Raw genomic sequence first — 19763 nt, forward strand, 5'->3', positions numbered from 1 at the left:
AGAAGTACCTGGTCCTACCAGTTCCTGAGACGTGGGGGGCTTTGGTGGTGTCAGTTGGATTGCTTTCAGCTTTCCTCATTGCCAGCTTAGGATTCCACTTTCTCAGGTCTGCTAAGTCAGTTACTAATAGTCTGCCTATTTTTTCATTTCCAGAATTTGTTACCGTTTTCTTATTACCTGCCCTCTTTGTTCTTGGGGATTTATGCTTTAAAAAGAAAATCCATTTAATGTTGGTCTTGTGAGTTTTGTAGAGAAAGCAAAAATTAATGCATATGTCCAGTCAGCCATCTTTTAATTTATTTACACTCTTCTATGCACACGTGATAAGTGGGAATTCTGCCTGTCTTGTTTACGGCTTCATAATCTAGTGCCCACAGTACCTGGCACATACTAGATGCGTGATAAAATATTGGCTGAGTGACTGACTGATTACTGGCTGACAGACCAGCTAGCTAGCTTGGTTAGATTTCTAAATAGCCTAAAAATTGCAAAATTTGAAAATAACAGCATTGTGGAGACATCTACAGTAAGGTATTTCTGAGAGGCAGGAGATGTAGGGTTTCTTCAAAGATACTTTTATTCTATTGTGTATCACTTTAAAATTTTTTATTAACTTTTCTGGATTTGTTTTGGTTATGACTTTAAAAGGGACGTATGAAGTGATGTTGGAGTAACAGAGTACTTAGGGAAGACTATGACGGCTATAACTAAAATACACCGTATGATAGCCTTTTTTTTTTTTTTAACCAACTTTAACTTTTTTCCCATTTTCCTGTCCCTCTCAGAGATATGTGAATCCAGCAATTTCAGGTCTATTCTAAACTATTAATTTTCTTGGAGTTTGGTTATTCCCTGTCGTCAGGATGGCAAATTCCTAGCACAGTGTCAATGACTCAATTTTGTTCCATAAAATATTGAAAATGTGTTTGTGAACATGAGAATGAAATTAACTCCCCTATGATAATAATGTCCTAGCCAATCCAACTTTAGAGTTCCCAATGCAGGATGGGGGGAGGGGGCGGTAATTATGACAATGTGTCATAAATAAAATAAAGTAAAGAACAGCAGGAAATCATTTTTCTTTCACAAACCAGGACCATGTTCCATCAAGTAGCCAAGTACTGGCCAACTTAAATTACATTTATTTATCACCTACTATGTGTACCAAGCTGTGCTAAAACCTAGAAACTTACATACCCTGTCTGGGTACCCATTCTACACTCGTTTAATGAAATTGATTTGAAACTCAGTTTTCTGCTGCTATTTTTCTATCCATGAGAGCTTTACCATAGCAGTGAACATTTTTATCCCCATGCCATTTTGATAAGGTGTCTAACCTTCTTGCATCCATTTTGCAGTTAGCCAGTGTACAGATTATAAATTGAGAGAATATTGTGATAACAAAGGGCGCAAAGAAAACCCATGCTGACGCGAGAATTAGAACTCGAATCTCTAGTGCATTTGTGTTAGTCTAATGAGAGATTTTAAGAATTCTATACATTTAAGGAATAGAACAGCATTGAAACCTTGAACAGGGATACACATAAAATCCAAAAATATGGGGGATCTGGCCTGGTGGCGCAGCAGTTAAGTGCGCACGTTCCACTTTGGTGGCCCGGGGTTTGCTGGTTTGGATCCCGGGTGCGGACATGGCACCACTTGGCAAGCCATGCTGTGGTAGGCGTCCTACATATAAAGTAGAGGCAGATGGGCACAGATGTTACCTCAGGGTCAGTCTTCCTCAGCAAAAAGAGGAGGATTGGCAGCAGATGTTAGCTCAGGGCTAATCTTCCTCAGAGGAAAGGAAGAAAAAAAAATCCAAAAATATGGGAAAAGGAAATCAGGGTTATCAGAGGCTGATTCATGAGGGTCTTAATGTGAAATATCTCATTTAAAATATCTTTTTTTAATTGTAGGTCATTTATTGGTTGGTAATAGGCATGATTTTGGAAAATTATAAATAGAGAGCATAGAGATGTGGGTCCTCCTTTTAAATAGTCTTCAGTAATTAATCATGAATTAATTTCTTAGTAGTGAGTTAGATCATTATCGTTTTTCATTTTTAAATCTAACAAATAGAATTCCTCCCGAAAGATATGGAGATACTAGTAATGATACTGTGAAATGTAAAACATATAAAATCCCCGTGTCTAAAAAATGTTATCTTTTCCCTGTAGAATTTCTGAGTCAAAGACACTCCTTCTTTAAAAGAGGACTGGGATCCTGGAGCTGGTTTTCTGGTTATTGTCTTCAATCACTTCTTCCTTTTTCTCTCTGTTTTTGTCCTCTCCCTCCTTCACCTCCTCCTTACCCTCAGCATCCACACCCTGATGGTGAGGAAGATCATCCTCTGAGGCAAGGACAGGAAGGAAAGTGAACAGTTCTGCCAGGAGGCAGACCTAATGAGGGCTTTGCGGAGCTGTCAGCGGTGGTTGTCAGTGATAACTGTGTGGTAGAGGTCTCCTCCACGGGCTCTCTGACCTCTTGGTAAACTATTTGTTTTTCCTTGTATTGATTAAAAAAACAAGCCACCAGCCTGTAACTCCCAGTCACTCAGGGTGTTGATTTTAAGAATCATATACACTTAAAATGGACTAATTCAGTAACCCCCGGATCCTTGACTTTGTTTTACTTTGCAATTCAGGTAAACCAGATCATTGATGATGTTAAAGCTGAATCCCTAAAAGAAGCAGAGGATGCTTCCAGACTTCTATTTTTTGAAACAACGTGAACCACAAATTTAAAAAATCAGTATAATACTTCAAATACGAAACCATCTGAAATAAGAATTCTTCTTAATTATGAGCCTCTAAAGACTGCAAAAAACTTAAATCTTTTTTACATTTTGACCATATAAAGGTCCTCTCTTTCAGTATTTGAAAAAACTGAAGCTATTGTTTTCCTTCGTAGGTAATGCAGAATCTAGTTTTTTCCTTACTCTACAGCATTCTAAAGTAAAATTCAAGGACCCAAAGCAACTTGATCACTTGCAAGTATGAATCTCTACAGTAGAGAGAAACCTCCAGGTTGTATACCTCGTGACATTGCTTAATAAAAACATCTAGAATAGTGGTGCTTCTGGTTGCGTTTCCAATAGCAATGTGATTGCAGCGCACCGTGGATTAAGTTACTGATCCTTTGAATTCTGACCTTGTGTCTAAAACAGCTTTAGAGGTTACTCTTTTTTTCCGATTTGGAAGACTGGAGGGGGAAAAAGCTAATGCCGCTTGAAGGAAGAAAAAAATTCTATAGGCTATTAAGTTTTGGTTTTTTATTTTTCCCTTTCCTAGTAATTCCTTTGTAAAGTAATAGAGCTTCTTGATTCTGAATACATAAACAATACCTCCGAATGCATAAGGAGACTGGGAGTGCATTTTGAATGGAATTATTTTCTGGGTGAACAAATCAAGTATTTATGATGTAATGGGTGTTAAGATCAAAGCCTATCACACTGGATAATTGAAGTTAAGGAATACAAAAGGGAAGAAATTGATGGAACTGTAAAGCAGGTTATCCGTATATTTGCTTATTGTAAACTCAAATGCTTAGCTTCTCCTCATTATTAGAAAGAAATTTGGGAATATTTATAAGGCTTACTTCAGGAAGATAATTCACCTTTTTCATAAATAATGAGAAAAAATATATCTCCTGATTTGGTAATTCCAAGTTTAAGGATTCATCGTATTTTTTCCCTATTGACCATTTAACGTACTTTTATTTTTGAACCTGCAAACTGACTTGCAAATGTGTTTGTGAGTAATCTGATGTTGTATTGTGATTGTGTCTATTCTATATTGAATATATCATTTCAATATATATCATCTCAATATACCACACACTTTTCTGGATTTATTAACTTTATTGAGTGTCACGTTGCTCCAAAATGATCCTACAATCAGGATGCATGAATGTACCACTGCTTTAACTCCTGTTTAGTGGTAACTTTGATGGTGCTAGAGAAATGAGGCAGATTCCAGAACAAATAGTGGGGGTATAAACATATTTGTAAAAAACTGGATTCATACAGATTAGCTGTTACATTATTTGTTAAACTAAATGAAGAATGTATATAAAATGCCTAGCAGAGTGCCTGGCATGTAGTAAGCACTCGATAAATGCTAAACCTCTTCCTTCTTCCATGAGCTATTCATTGTTTCTGAAGAATTCAAACACTGTGAACTCAGCTGTCATGAAACCTGGAAAACACAAAGCAAATTTCCAGATCCTCTTACATGTCCTGGGAGGGGCTGACAAGGTTGGTTTTGCCCACGGCTTAGAGGAAAAAAAGGTTGAAGAGACAACCTGGGTTTTCTAGGTTGCTTCAGGTTAACAGAAAACCATTTTACAGTGTGAGAAAGCAAAATAGCTTATTGCTGAGATTCAGCACATGCTTCCAAGACCAGTTATTTTCATATTTTTGGCAGAAGGTAGAAAAAGTAATTCAGTTTGCCATTTTGGAAAATCCGTTGATTTTGAAATAGAAAACCTGATATGTCATATTTTCTTAAAGTGCCTCCATCATCGCATTCCCTTTTCTTAAAAATCTGCTCCTTCCCTTGGTATCATTATTAGTTCCAAGAAGTGCTGCTCAGAGTTTCTATTAAGAATAATAATTTTTTTAAAAAACATCCTATAGACAGTCATTACTACATATGATAACAAGTTTCCCACCCTACATAAATAAATGGATATTATTCATGTGTAATAACCAATGTGCTTATTAGGAGACCAGGAAATAGGTTATGTTTCCATATTGTGTTGGTATAAAGACTATAATATGTATTAAAATAATTTTCCATGGCACAGTGAATAGTTAGTAATTGCCTCCTTAAATTTACTGTTAACAGCTATTCAGGTTGGAGTTTGAATGGAAAACATTTAGCAAAATACTGGTAGACATTCAGTTTGGCGGATTTAAGATCATTCTTAAAATAAATAGAGGATGTTTTCCTTGGTTGCATTTCAGCTGAAGGCTACTGGGAGCAGGGCCCTCATTGTAGGTCTCGTGCCAGTGGGGAGAGAGTAGGTCATGGAAGTGACCACACCAAATGCCAGCAAGGATCGTAATGTCAGCCATTCAGACACTGTTCCAACGGTTTCATAAAGAAGCCAGATGTAGTGCCATGGCATGGACCACGAGAAAAAGAGAGCTGTGTGGAAGCAGAAGCACTAGACCTACAGTATTTTGGACTCTATTTTGCTGTTCCACTTTGAACGGTTTGAATCGCAACATGTTGAATATTTCCAGATATTTTTGATTTTAATAATGTGGAGGAAATAACAACTGAGATTTTGCTTTTGAAGAAAAAGCATTGGTCTTTAAGTGCTAACTATATTTTGCAGATTACCATACCATTATTCTTGAGAAATAATCTCGTAAGAATGGTAGAAACAGAGATAAGAGATGGTTTACATGGGACCTGGGAATAGCATTCGTGCTTCATTCCACGATTATTTAAAGATAAACACAAATAGAAGAAAAGTCACTTGTGAGGACATCTTTTATTGGAAACTTCACAACTACTCAAGAACTTTATTATTTTTATTGGAATGGAAAAGGGAGAAGGGCATGTGTTTTATCCTTTCTTTTCTCAATGTTTGTTTGTTATATTTAATTTGATTAATCAGCTGTTTACTCATGTAGTTTTAGAAAAGTTGCAAGTTACCTTTTCTATTGTACTAATGAATACCTTACATCTGCCCTTGTCTTTTTTTTTTTTTTTTTAGTTAGGGGCATTTGTTTATTTTTGCAATCATGCGTTTATTTAAAATTCTCTCTTAATTGAAAAGCCCCAACAATTTCTATCAAAACTACAGACTTCTATATAACTAGGCACATGTCTAGGCAAAAGCTTGATCTGTGAGAGAAAACCCGTTTGGAGATATAGTATGTGAAAGATATTGTCTCTTTAATGGCATTCAGACATTTCATGATAGTTGAGTATTTCAAGTGTTTTCCAGATAAAACAGATAAAATTGTATTTTATTTTTTTGTTTTAGTGGGGGAAAAGCATATTAGAAAATTTTTACTTCTGTTCATATGTTGATATGTTAAAGTTTCTGCAGGAAACATCAGGAAGTCATGTTTTCTCATATTACCTGTCTTTACTAATGGCAAATTTTCAACATTTCTTCATAGTTTCTCTTGTAATGTGTATGACTTTATTTAGGGAACACTTTTGTCCTTACAGTATATGGTAAGTTATATAATTATAGTTGGTGAAAATTTAGAAATAGAAAGTTAACAGTACATTACAAACTGGATATTATTAGTAATGGCTAACATTTTGGCTATTTATCAGAGAATAACTGATTTTGGATGTAAGTTGTACAGTAATTATTGCATATTTGATATTCAGAAGTAGTAACCAGACAAAATTTATGGCTAAGCATGTGATCGTTTTTAGTTCATCTAATGTTGCCTTAGGAGAAGGAAACCATTTAAAAGCGGTATATACGCATGTGCATATTTCTTTTAGCCAATGACTAAGCTCTTTGTTACATAATTACAAAGCATGACCTATATCATATCAATTAGTGGTCACATTACATTCATCATGCTTTTCATAATTTTCTTCATAATTACATGCCTCATTTCTTTAATGGTATCTTGTTTGGTTATATAAATAAAAATAATTGAATTTCAATATAAAAACTAATGTAATATGATAAATTTGATTATAATGTAGGCAAACAATTTATATGTAAAAGTCTGATAGTTTAGACGATTCTCCTGCTGTTATGACTGCATGTAGTTCAAGCCTTCTGGCTTTGCCAACATAATCTTTCAGGGATCAGAAAAATATTTTACCCTTTTATGTCTCAAATAATTTTGAAACTATGGGAAGCATGGGTACAGTAGCTTAATGTAAAGTTTCAAACAGGGTTGAATTCTCCAACCAACACCTCAAATTTTACATTTTATGGAGCTTAGAAATAAATACGAGAGCCAAAGCAGCTACTGTGCAGGTGTTTGATATCACCGATTGAATTAATGTAACGTTACATTTTATCTCATGCCGCTAGCAACCTCCATTACGTGCTGTATTTTATTTTCTGCATGTATACCTTCTACTGAATAACTGATACTTCTGATCTGAGAAAGCACTGAAGGTGATAACATAATTCTATTTCTGCTGCATATATGGACAGATCCAAGAGCAATCAACTGATTTTTGACCTGGCCTCCCAAATATGGTAGATGACTAGCCCATGATTCCTTGCCGGTACCATACAAAATGAAATCCTAGGTGAGTTTGCAGTTTAAGCTGTCTCAGGTTTGACAAAGGGTTCTTTTCTGAGGAATTTAGATTGGCATCCTTTCAGGGGAGAGAGTGGGGAAAGTCCACACTGAATTTTGGTCATTAGAAGCTTTTTGTTTTGTTCGCATCAGAATGGTGCTTTCATTTACAAATTAGCAAAGGTAAGAACGTGTCTATCTGTTTTATTAGTTGATGATCTGGAAATGTATTATATAATCATTCACAAAGTTACTGTGATTTTTAAAATGTTTTTTCATACCAGAGCAAGAGCTTTTTAAAAAAGAGAATATTTGTTATTACTAATGAAAAGACTAAATACATAGAATAGGGTTATCGGTAATGACAAAATAGTTTTAAGAAAAATCCAGTGGGTATAAAGGTTTTATTTTAGAGTACAAAATTGGTTAGCATGAGTGAGTAGTATCAAAATAAACATTTACATTTTTACTGTGGTCTAGAGTTAGCAAATTAAAATACAACAGTCACACAAGTGATCTCTTCTTTAAATATTTGAAATCAATATAATGGTGAAGTCATCGATCTAATAACTGAAGTAATTGATTTGCCTAAAACATGACAGTAAATATCTTAAACTGAGTCATCAAGTGAATAGCTCAACTCTCTGAGTGTTAGATTATTGTGCACAGATCCTGAGTTCAGTTAGGATTTTTTTAAAGAACAGACTGTAAAGAAAGAGTTCTAGATAAAATAAATATTTTCCCCAAAATCATTTAAAAATATTGACACAGAAATATTATCTGGTTCATAGCCAAAAAAAATTGTTCATGTAAAACTTGCCATCCTACAAATCATCACAGATTCATGATTCAGGCTTTCATTGTTAAGCTGATAATAGCTTACACGTTTGCTTTATTTCTCCCTCACTTGATACGGAAATGGCTATTCTCTTTTTCATTTGCCCCAGACCTGTTGGTTGGTACATTTGGAAAAAATGTTTTGAAAAGTATTGATTCTCCAAGTTTCAGAGCCTGAAAAAAAAGTTTTGCAAAAGTATAAAAGATAACGTGTAACTGCTCCCCAAAGCTCGTAATTGGTAGCTGCTGCAGCAAGAGATGTGTGTTGACAGTGTCTGCGAGAAGTTCTTCTCACGCAGCTGTTTATTCAGATAGCATGGGGCGCGTTCATTTACATAATAAATTTTTTTTTAGGCAGCAAGGTTGAGTCAGACAGAGCCGTGCTCCTTTCAATTGTTGCATTTAAACCAATAAGGTTAGGACAAGAGAATAGCTGTGGTTTGCGTTGCAAAAACAAAAAAAGCCCGGAGGCTCCAGGGCAGCCCTACAAGGCTGCGCAAACAAATCGAGGGAAGAGATTCTGCTGTTTCTTTGTCTAGGCTTCTCAGATGCTATCTGCGGCTGCTGTTGAGTGGGGACAGAGCGCAGGGCTCAAAGCGGTTGCTAAACAGAACGGTGGGAGCTGATGGCTCCGAGTTTGGGGCGAGGTAGAAACTCTCCAGTGCCACTTCCGACTTTAAGCCTTCCTGTTGCCGTGCACTGTGGCGGCTTGCCGGCTGGGGGAAGCGTCCTCGCTCAGTCGCTCGGCAGCCCGAGCCTGCAGCAGCGGCCAGGCGGCGGTCCCCGCGGCCGGGCTCTCCCCTCCAGAGGCGCTCCGCTTCCAGAAGCGCCGGGCTCCAGCGAGAGCTCCTAAAAGCCCTCCCGCGTCCTTATCCAGGAGCCAAACTATGTCAGGAATGGAGGTTTGCTAAAGCAGAAAATTCGAAGGAGCGCATTAAACTGGTGGATGCAGCAGATGTAAGCGCTGTAAGTACAAGCTGACTGTTTGAAAAATTGTAGTGGCTGGCAACAGCTGTCCTCTGGGCAAAGCCCGAGATAACAGGAGCGCTTTTAGTATTGTTTTGATTTGTTTTAAAATACAAACATTAGGGCATCGGGAAGATTCTGACACGTTGTACGTACTACTTTATTAGCCACAGGCTTCCGTCATAGAAGTATGTTTCTTAACCCCCACGTTATCTGAGCGATTAGAATCATTGAGATAATTACAAATTAATTGTTAACAAATACTTTTGTTGTGATCTATATTAATAAATATAATAACACGACTGTATTCTTTCAGGGAGATGACTTCATCTTTTCTGAATCGCTGCACAAACCTTAACTATTATTGTGTGATATTGAATAAAGCGGTGTATATATACGTATAGCTCCGTTATAACACACAGATAACTTTTAGGTCGATATGAGAAAATGAGGAAGGCATTCACATTTTGAAAGGACAACAGATAACAAAAATAAATTGATACCACTTTTTAAGGAAGGAAATCCTTCTGCTTCAATCAACGAACTTCCCAAACATTAAGTTATGCAGGCTCGTCTTCAAGAGGTGAAATAATAAACATTTGCCAAATTAATATATTTTTCACTTATTGACACTTTAGATGACTTGAATGGACCTTGAAATTAAAAACAAGATTCTTAAACCTTGGAATTACTATTTAAATTTTTGTCATTCAAAATCAGTATATGAATTGCTGATGTCTCAGAGGCTTATATTTCTGGGGAGGAATTTTTGAACACATTAAGCATAGCATTTGCAAGAATTTGTAAATTCAGAGCTGTCATTGAATTTAGACAAGCATTTTTATGTTTCATTTCTTAAAATGACAGGGGCAACAAGAAATCAGTAGTTAAGCACATAGTATAGTTTTATAGGTTTGAGATTGTTTTTTTAATGTCTCTTTCAGAGTAGGTTTTATTCTAGGCTTGCGTGAGTCCTTTCGCCCACCGTTTGGGATCTGAGGACATGCATACATGAATAGTCACGCTTTTTTGCATTATCAAATATTTGATATTTTCCTTTCTCGCTGCTTGAGTTCTCCTAAGGCCCAAGGTGTTCAGTAAGTGAGAAAGCAGCCATGGATTTTCAATCCTGAAAATTCTTCGCGGTGACAGACAGAGAAACCTAATTGAGCCACTGTTCAGTTTTCAAGTGCCAAAGGCACTCAACTGCTGTGTGAGTTTTCTAGACATGATAAATGATTTTCTCAAAAGAAAATTTCCATTTGAATGCGAAAATGTATTTTATAGGAGTACATTGGAAAGAAGAGAAACCACTTGCTGCGACAATAAAATCACTTCTTCCATTTAATCAGATAGCAAAGTGTTTCATTCAACATTTTAAATAAATGCCAATTTTGAAAACAATCCTTTAAAATTGTAGGTAGAATCAATGTCATTTAAATTTGGTTTTGTTTCCACAGGAACTCTATTTTGTCATTTTCTTTAAACAAGCTACTTCAAAAAGTAATACAGTGCATTACATTTAAAATGAGTAATAGTATTAAGGCATTCATTTTATGGAGTCTTTGATGAAGAAAAAAATAAGTGTTAGCATGTAGAAGACATCTCCTTCTTCCTAAAAGTTGAATTTTAGGTTTAGGATTTTGTTGCAGCGTTGACACTATAGTTAGAAATGTTGATTGAGGAGAATTTTAGCAAGAATATATTCTGATTAAAAAGCAGATTGATGCCTAAGGCACATTTTTTTGCCCCTATAAAATACATTCTGATTAGAAAATTGCCATTGTCTTTCAAATTTGGGAGCACTCCGGTCGATCTGTGGTTGGGCAAAACTAACTTGCCTGCCAACTCTATTTATTTAGATAAGTTCAGTACTTTCACTTTAAAAATTTCTTCTTAGTTTGAAAAAAAAAAGTTTAAAATTATAGTCATTTTATAAAAATTGCTTCTAGCAAGCAAAAAGCCTATGGAAAAACCCATAATTTAGACAAGTACCTACATTTTATTTGCTCTGTGCTGCTGAGATTTCGAATCCTTCCCATTTACAGTTTACTTTTCACAGAACATTATTAACTTTTTGGCTTCATACATGATCTTCTGTCAGATGCTTTTGATTTGTAATTTAGCAAAGTATAATAAACAGTGCAAAAGTCATGAATTTTGCTCTGCATCCTGAGCTCTGTGGTAGGGAAAATGTGATAAAATGTGTACCTTAAGTCTTGTTTGATGATCTCTCAAAGCAAGTTTGCCTTCTGGAAATAATTTCTGGGGTTGAAGAGCATGGTATTAACAGATTTAATGTGGCTATTCAATGGATTGGCGAAGTACTATGTGAGGTTTAACAAAATGAGAGAGACAAATTGAACATCAACAAAAGTTCCATCTGTGAAGAATTATAAATTTAATTAGAAAAAAGGCAAACTTAAAAGACCTCATTAACTAATCAGAAGTCAAAGTTACTAGTTTAGGATTCTTGAATTTAAATTCTAAGAAGTTCTGCTATCTTTTTTCCCTTTGTATTTTCACAACTCAGTGTGCTACTCTGGGTGTTCCATACAAAGAGTTTTAAAAAGCATTAAAGTGAAATGATTTCATTGTAACATAAGGTGACCATTTATAAGGTTATGGGAAATATTTTTGCACTCATAGGAGCATTTGAATTAAAAGTACCAGATTAGGAGAAGACAAGAAACATTGAGTTTATGGATATAAAGGAGAAAATGTGAGCTCACTGAATGCCTATCAGCATTTTGCTGAAAACCATGAAATAATTTTTTCTCTTTTGAATGGAAATATGCCTCATTAATTATTTTTGAAGCGTCTTATGGTTTTAGACCTTTAAAACACAGAAACTTGCGGAGAGATTGTCCAAGATAAGAGAAAATCAACACCAATCAGAAATAGGTGTTCTTTTTAGATAAGTCATTATGAGAGTATGTTTCCTTAGTGGGCTGTAATCTTGTACTACACATAAGAAACTAAAAGCATGTGAAGTGTAGCATTTTGTAAACTGTAACTAATTTTGCTCACATCTGTGTCTAATTGTTGTCTGCATTCGCATTCTTGAGAGTAGATTTATTTTTCCTGGACCTCGATGTGGATTCAGCTGACCAGCCTAAGTGAGGATTAGTTGTTTTAAAGTTATTTTGATTAAAGAGTGATTTTTAAATACAGTAACACACAACACATGGTTTAAATAATCCTTGAGACACAAAAGAATATATCTGAAGTATACTTAATGAAATGAAGATCATGGATATGGACTTTCAAAAATTGTAGTGTAAGAAAGTACAGTAGAACCTGAGTCGAACAAGCGTAAAAGAAATATGTTGTTGTGAAAATGCATTTTTTCAGTGAGGAAACGTGTTAGAATAATTCTTATTTTGAAGTTCCCTTTTATATTAACAGTTTGACTCTGAAATTTAAATATGATAGGTTAAACCTCAAATATAAATATAATCAAACATTCAAATTATACGATGAAACTAAAGTTGTATTTCCAAGATTATGCTATCTAGCTAATGGTAAAAGAGGAATGCATTTTAACATTTAACAGAAAGTATGTTTTACCTACTCTTTCACATAATTAAGCCAGAAGAGTTCTTAAAACTTAGTTCTCACCTATAATTTATTCCAGGTGTATAACAGCAGAAAAAAAAGAAAAAAAAAAGGAAATTTATCCTTGAGGTATATTGTTGCAGTTTTTAAAGGAAAACGTTTAATCTTGTGTGAGAATACTAACTTTAACAAAAATTACAGAAGGCTGTTATCACAAAATGACATATCTGCAGGCATTAAAATTAAATTTTCATTTAATATTCAGGCATCTCTTAAAAATGATTTTTCTTCCTGCACATATTATAGAAAAGCATACCTAGAAATTTCACGTAACATTACACCAGGATATTTAGACTTAAACGATGCTTTCTTCTTGCCAAAAAGGTAGTATTTCTTAATTTCATAAATCATAATTAAAAAAATAACAGGACTCAGTAGAAGATATTTGGCTGGATAACTTTAATGCTATTTGAGATGCTTCAGTTCTCATCTTTGTTCTCTAACCCTAATTGATGTCAGTTCAGGTTGAATGAAAATGCACATCAAAGATTTGGAATTCTGAGTCATTTTAAACGTTGTGCAGAATGCTCTTTACTGCGAGGCGTCTGCCTGTGCCTGCCAGCCAGCAGCCTGGCCTCACCTGAGTTTATCACCTGCTGGCAGTCTGTGCTGCCTCTGGAGAAGGGGCAGAGACTAGCAAAGGCTGCACGTTAAGGTAGTTGTTCAGTGAAGTCCCGAAATACAGAGTCACTTGGAGACAAAGAGACCAAAGTTCTGGCTCACTGGGATATTGAATTGATCATTAAACTTTACATTCTCTTCCCTGTTTTAAAAGATGGAAAATTGAACAAAAAGATAACTGCCTTTTCTGTTTGACCAGGCAGAGACGAATAAGCATTCGCTGAATTTGAAATTTGCATGGGTAAACGAGCACATGGCTCCGTGATGTGACTTGGGATATGAGAACTCGCCTTTGCCATTTACAGTTGGTCCAGCGTAGCCTGAAGATTGCCCAGAAGCTGTTTTAGTGAATGTTAAATGACAAATAGTAAATATAGGAGAAAACCATCATGATAAGGATAAGAACTGTCAGGAGTCAAAGGCGTGGGCGGGAACTCTATTTCAGCTGGCGATAGCAGAAGATGAAAGATCTTCTGAGGATGCTGGAGGATTAATTCTTGAACTACTGCTGTGAAACTCACTCATTTTGCTAATAGCTATTTTTTTCCAAGCACCTTTTCCAAGCTACCCAGGCCGGGCTGCTTTGCATGTTGATTGGGGGAGGGGTAATCCCGTTTGCAGCTGTCATAGGCCAGTGATGAATCACTATCCCGTCATTTGGCTGCCTTCCCCCCTGACAAGGGGAGGAGGAGGGTAGACCTGCAGGAGGAAACAGTGGAGACCTCAACTTAAGACAATATGCCTTTCACTGCTGCACCACCCTCCTTTTTCTCTTTTGGTTAAAAGAGAGCGTTGTCGTTCTCAGCCATGTGCTCTGTATAATTAAGAGCTGACACTGATGCAGAGTAACAACAGCTTCTAATTTTTTTTTTACCCCTGATCACAGGTGCGAACATCTCAGACCAGTTCAGATGTTGCTGTTTCCTCAAGTTGCAGGTAAATATCGTTGGTATTTGACATCTCTGGAGATTACCTTTCTGTGACCCATATCTATTTTTGTCTAGTATTTCTTAATTATTTCTATTAATAGCAACAGCCTCGGTTGGAAATTACTTAACAATTTGTGTGTATGTGTGCTTGTGAAAATTTGAAGTATGTAGAAAGGGAAGAGGAGCCTGGGTTTGAAAATGATTATGGGCTATAGTTTCTGGTGTTAGGAAAACTGTGAATGTGGAAGGATAGTTAGGACAGAAGAGTGAGCTTTTAAGCCATTTCTAGTTTGAATTCAGAAGGTTTGGGGAAGGGAAAACTCACTTTAGAAGTAAAATGGTTCATGTTAAGCTGTTTTAAAAACTGATATTTACAATCAGTGTCAGTGCAAACTCCAAATTAAAATGACTGTAGCTTTTATTGACCTGGTGGAGGTGAGGCACAGACAGTCTCAGCTTCGTATATGTAACATAAACCCCTCCCTTTTATTTAGGAAAACGCGTAAAGTGTAAAATAAAGTGAATGGGCCTCAGACTTTCAAAAACTTGTCTATCAGAAAACAGAACGGCATCTAGGGGTGTTTTTAGTGACTTTAAATAAACTTCTCCTCTCTTCATTAATAGAATATTAAATATAATTGGATAGTTGTGCAATTGTGAACATGAGTAGGGGCTTCTGTACCTTTTTGGAGAATAAGTCAGTCCTGAGGCTAAGAACTTTCAGGGGGGGACTTAACTGTTTTTATATGGTAAAAATGCGAAAGGAGAGCAGTGCCGCAGAATTGTTCTTATTTCCTTGGGTAAGTGACAGCTGAGGTATTTCGAGTGCTAATGCTCCCAGGGACTCACTGTATGTTGGCCTGATCCCTTTTCAATTGGGCACGCTGTATGTAATCCACAAAGCAAACAAGCGAGCCGACATCATCATGTTTTAATGCTGCATTTGTTTCAAGGGAAACAGAGGAACAATTAAGCAGTTTGCCAGAGTAAACACATGCATCAGGACTATCTCATTCGCTGTCACTAGGCTATAGGCTTCAAGTGTTTTATTTGGTTTGGAGACCCATTAAATTACAATTGGGTGGTAAATTATAAGGGAGTATCTAGTGCTAATTTATTAGATGAAACAGATTCCACAGGAAAATGATTTTTTTTTCTGTTATACCTGTTGATGCATTTGTCTTTTAGAAAATCATTGCCTTTGGTTTTTTCCAATATAAAAGGAAAAGCATGGCTGCATTTTTCTTTGGAAATTAAAGTAGATGTAATTGTCTCATCACATCTTGTTACTTGATGAGCTAGATAAGAGAAAAAAAGAGATTTTTAAAACTCCATGTGAATACTTGGCTAGATAGGTGAGGCAGATGACATCCTTTCATAGTACACGTTATGAAAGGAAGACTGAAGTTAAAAATGTAAGATGAACTAGTTGGAGTCTAAGAAAATAGATACAATGGGACTTTTGTGCGAATGTGTTTCAAAGAAGGTGTCAAGTCGTTAGCGCATTAAATAGTGGCGTTATGAATTTGGTACATCTGTCAAACGGAAGGCTTCTTGTCTTTAGGTCTATGGAAATGCAGGATCTCACCAGCCCGCATAGCCGTCTGAGTGCTGGTGGAGAATCCCCCAGTGGTCCCAAACTCGATAACTCTCATATAAATAGTAATTCCATGACTCCCAATGGCACCGAAGGTGAGTGTCTGCCTTCTCGCTGTTTACTTTGCGCCTTGTTTCTTCGTCAGTTGACGCTCTGTTATTAGGTGGTTGTGATTTCAGGTGTCAAATCCATGAAACTGCTGTTCTATTTCCCCTTTAGGTAATTTGGCTTATGAATCAGTATTCACCGTTAGTTAGGACCTGCATGGTGCTAGGTTATTATAGCATTACTTAGACTGGTTGTACTTTGCCTAGAGATATATATACACACACATATACGTGTGTGTGTGTAACATTTTTAACCTTTGAGTGTATTTTATCTCCTTGATCATTCTCCATAGCACAGTGTCAATTTGCATTGTTTTGCTCTATGAGCAGTGAAAATTTGGAACTATGTCCTTTACTTTCCCTTTTGTTACTAAATATAACTAAATTTGTTTAAATGTAACATTGGACTGGGTAGTTTCTAAATATCCATAAAATAATTTGTATGCCTGGTGTTCTAGTGGCTTTGGCTGTTAAAATATAAATAAGTAAACAAAACATTGCTTACAAATATACAACCTTATTTGGAAGGTACACGAAAGTTATTTACTTTCTTAGTGATTAAATAGTATACTTTAAACATAGTACTGTTGCCATTATTTTTGTGTAATTAATACATATGAATATTTATGTAAATTTTATGTGAATAGAATACCTACTTTGATTCATATATGCCTAAGTTTGAAAAGTAAGGCTATATGTATGTATTATTAGCTCTTATGCACATTTATTTAGGTACCATACATATTTTTAAAACTTCAATTTATACAAGGCTATGTTATTTCTTGCATTATATTTCTGCTTTCGCCTATTGAAAATTTACTTCTTCACAGATGATATCTTTGCTTATTTATTCCTTACTGAGCCCTGGGACACTGATGAACTTGGAGCAAAAGTTTCACTAGAGTTGAATGAACTATCCAGGTTAGAAATCCATCCATAAACAACCATCATTTCCCAATCACCATGGTGATCTTTTATTACAGTTCTTAGAAATATACAAAACTAAATGCCATAAAATTGTTCATTTGGTGCAGTATTCCAGTGTCTATTAGTGAAGCCTTTTGAAACTAGTAATGTTATAAAATTTATGATTATAGAAAAAAATATAAAATCACTTGTTTCTGATGAGACATCTTAATTTTTATACCGTGATTGTTTTTTAACATGTAAATGGTCTATATTTTCCTGTTCAAGTAAATACATTCATTACCAGTGTTTATGAAAAATAGTCACTGTCAAAAGTAGAAGCTTTGTTGATCTAGAAAAAATTAATCTCTGAATAAGGTGCCTTTTCATCTGAAACTCTTTTCTTCCCATTTCGATAGGCAAGCAAAAAGAAATTTAAGTGATAGGAAGGTGGTTCTAAGGTTTAAGTAGATTTTATAGAGCAAATGAAGAAGCAGGCCGGCCTTCCCTCTCCTTTGGAATTTGGCTTCAGGTGGCAACATGGCTGTTGCACGGTGTAGACTGGGTGTGTGCACAATCACACAGACCACTGCAGGGCCCGGGGCTGGTGGGCCCCACGCCACTGTCATGGTGCAAGCAGCCACTGACCGAGTGTCAGAGGGGGCCATGGATGCAAATCTTTAATGGTCATTCTCATCACTGAAGAGTCCAAATAAGACAGTCATTTAAAGTAACTTAAAAAATAAAGACGCCGAAGTGTGTTCAATCATTTTGCTTAATAGAATATACCAGTACATATTGGTAGAAGTAATTATGAAATAATGAGAGTTAATTTTCTTATATATGAAGAAATGAAATTGGGGTAAGATGTTTTCATTTTGTCATCATTTACTGGCAAATTGTCTTCTACACAACAGGAGCCACGCAATATGGAAGCAGGAGTATGCGTTGGGGACTATGCCGTTGGATGGCTTGTGTGAATGACGTGTGGGTTGTTTTGTAAGGGCATGTGGAGTGACGGCGTATTTCTTAGTATTTACATTTAATAGCTTGATATCATGTTCATATTCAGGAATCTGTATATTTCATAAGACTCTTATAACTAAAAAAGTTCAAAATAATAAAATATTTTAGATAATTGTGTAATCTGCTGAACCATTCAATCTGGGAAACACTTAGAAATTATTCCTTATCCTAAAATAAAAATCTTAACTCATGTCTTGGAAATGAAATTTTTAGATGTATTTCAGACAAATACGCAGTTAGTCATCTCACTCTATTTTCAGGGATTCTTTATTGGTGTCCTTCACAAGGGGTATGGTAGTTAGAAAGCGAAGTTAGAAAATATCAGGATAAATTATCCAAAAAATAAATGGAATTGTAGTCAATCTACTGGGATCTTTAGTTTTATTTTAGTATACAGTTTGAAAATATGTCTCCAAACTTTCTTCATGACCCATGTTACATGCCTGTTTAGATGCAAATACTGTCAGAAATTTCTGGGTTTTTATTAAGTTTGTAAATCAATTTATCATGCTACTTACATGTTCCATAATACATTTGTTTCATACCTCCCAGTCACCACTAGAGGAGTTAAGCTTAAAATTAGTGAATTCATAATATCTGGCAAGCTTCCCTGGGATATAATCATTATAAATTTTCCTATTCCTTCTTTGAAATTTTATTTATTTTGAAACCAGCAGTGTTTACCAATGAATTAGAGGAATGCAAAACAAGAAACTCATTAAAATTTAAAAGAGTCTTTAAAATATCAGTCACCACCCCTACCTCCATAACAAATATTTCTAGCTGTGTATGCCATGATTTGTACTTAAGTGACTTCACTGCAGCCCAATTGAAACTAGTTTCCCTAATTGGGTCAACACAACTCCCCTTGAGTTTACACAGTTGTTGACTCTGCCCACATTTATAGGTTGCCTTCTCTCACTCAGAGCCTTTTTTTACTTCCTGCCACCACTTGTCCCTATAATAAGGCTAAGAAAACATGAAAATCTCCTGTATCAAAAACCATAACTTCATCTGAAGAACAAACAAGAAGGGAATGGAATGGAGAGGCAGAGGATATTAAGTTTCTTCTTAAGTCTGCTGCCAAATTATCATAAGACTCAATGTTTGTAGGTTCTGTACTCACAGGCTAGTGCCTATTTTCATGGTTCATCTAAGGGATAAAGACAGAAAGACACTGAGCTACAGCCTGAAATTCTGTGCTTTTTTATTTCCTAGATTAAATGCTCCTCAGTTAGAATAGTTATTTGAATGTTTTGTATTTCGCAAGGTTCAACTATTCGCGTTTTTATATTCTATTCCAACCTCTTTGTAAATCATTATTGTTGCAGTTAACTGTTGGCTTCACCTAGTTTATAAATTTTTGAAATATAAACCATAAATAGGTAAAAATACCAAATAGCAGAAGTGAATGCTTGACTTGCGTACAGAAAAACACTGTTAGAAGTGATATGTTTCCAAATGAATTAATAAATATTTTAGTTACTATTAAACAGTTAAAGCTTGATCTGGAGGAGACTAATGGATGGTTATGAAAACACCAATTGTAGCTTTTCTTTTCCTGGTTTTCCTAGTCTTTTGGATCATTAGTCTTCCAAGACAGGATGGAATAGAAAATTTTTTATTAGAGAGATTGTTAGAGCATAATGTTTTAGATGTAGGCTTTTTGGGGTGATGCTTCAGTTAAATAAATGTTAAAGTGCCAGATCTGAGGATTTCCAATGTGTGAGTCTATGTTCAGACGTCTGTTTAGTAGAACCTGCGTGTTGATGTTTGTGTTGTGTAAGTGTGAGAACTGATTGGGAAACCTTCCTTCGGAAGGACTTAGGGCTGTAGCAGTAAAAGGACTTTTATTTACGTACCTAATTAAGGCCTTGTTTGCAAAGCAGTGATTCTTTCCATCTTTGTTTTTCCTG

At 35.7% G+C, this 19763-nt stretch overlaps 1 protein-coding gene across 31 annotated transcripts in view; it reads left to right on the forward strand.

Annotated features, from left to right (window-relative positions):
* The window catches only part of EYA1 (EYA transcriptional coactivator and phosphatase 1), a 321626-nt gene that overhangs the window by 151175 nt on the left and 150688 nt on the right, over positions 1-19763 (forward strand). For 14 of the 31 annotated variants that reach the window (XM_070630426.1, XM_070630435.1, XM_070630432.1 and 11 more), the window contains 2 exons: positions 14169-14218; positions 15776-15903. In XM_070630426.1, the coding sequence (XP_070486527.1) occupies positions 15780-15903 (124 nt within the window). In that variant the 5' untranslated portion in view covers positions 14169-14218; positions 15776-15779. Of the gene's footprint in view, positions 1-7231; positions 7424-8344; positions 9044-13766; positions 14219-15775; positions 15904-19763 lie in introns of those variants that run through there. The other 17 variants (XM_070630437.1, XM_070630441.1, XM_070630439.1 and 14 more) reach the window with 8 other exon arrangements.

This window comes from Equus przewalskii, chromosome 8 (assembly GCF_037783145.1).
Source record: "Equus przewalskii isolate Varuska chromosome 8, EquPr2, whole genome shotgun sequence".
NCBI classification, from domain to species: domain Eukaryota; kingdom Metazoa; phylum Chordata; class Mammalia; order Perissodactyla; family Equidae; genus Equus; species Equus przewalskii.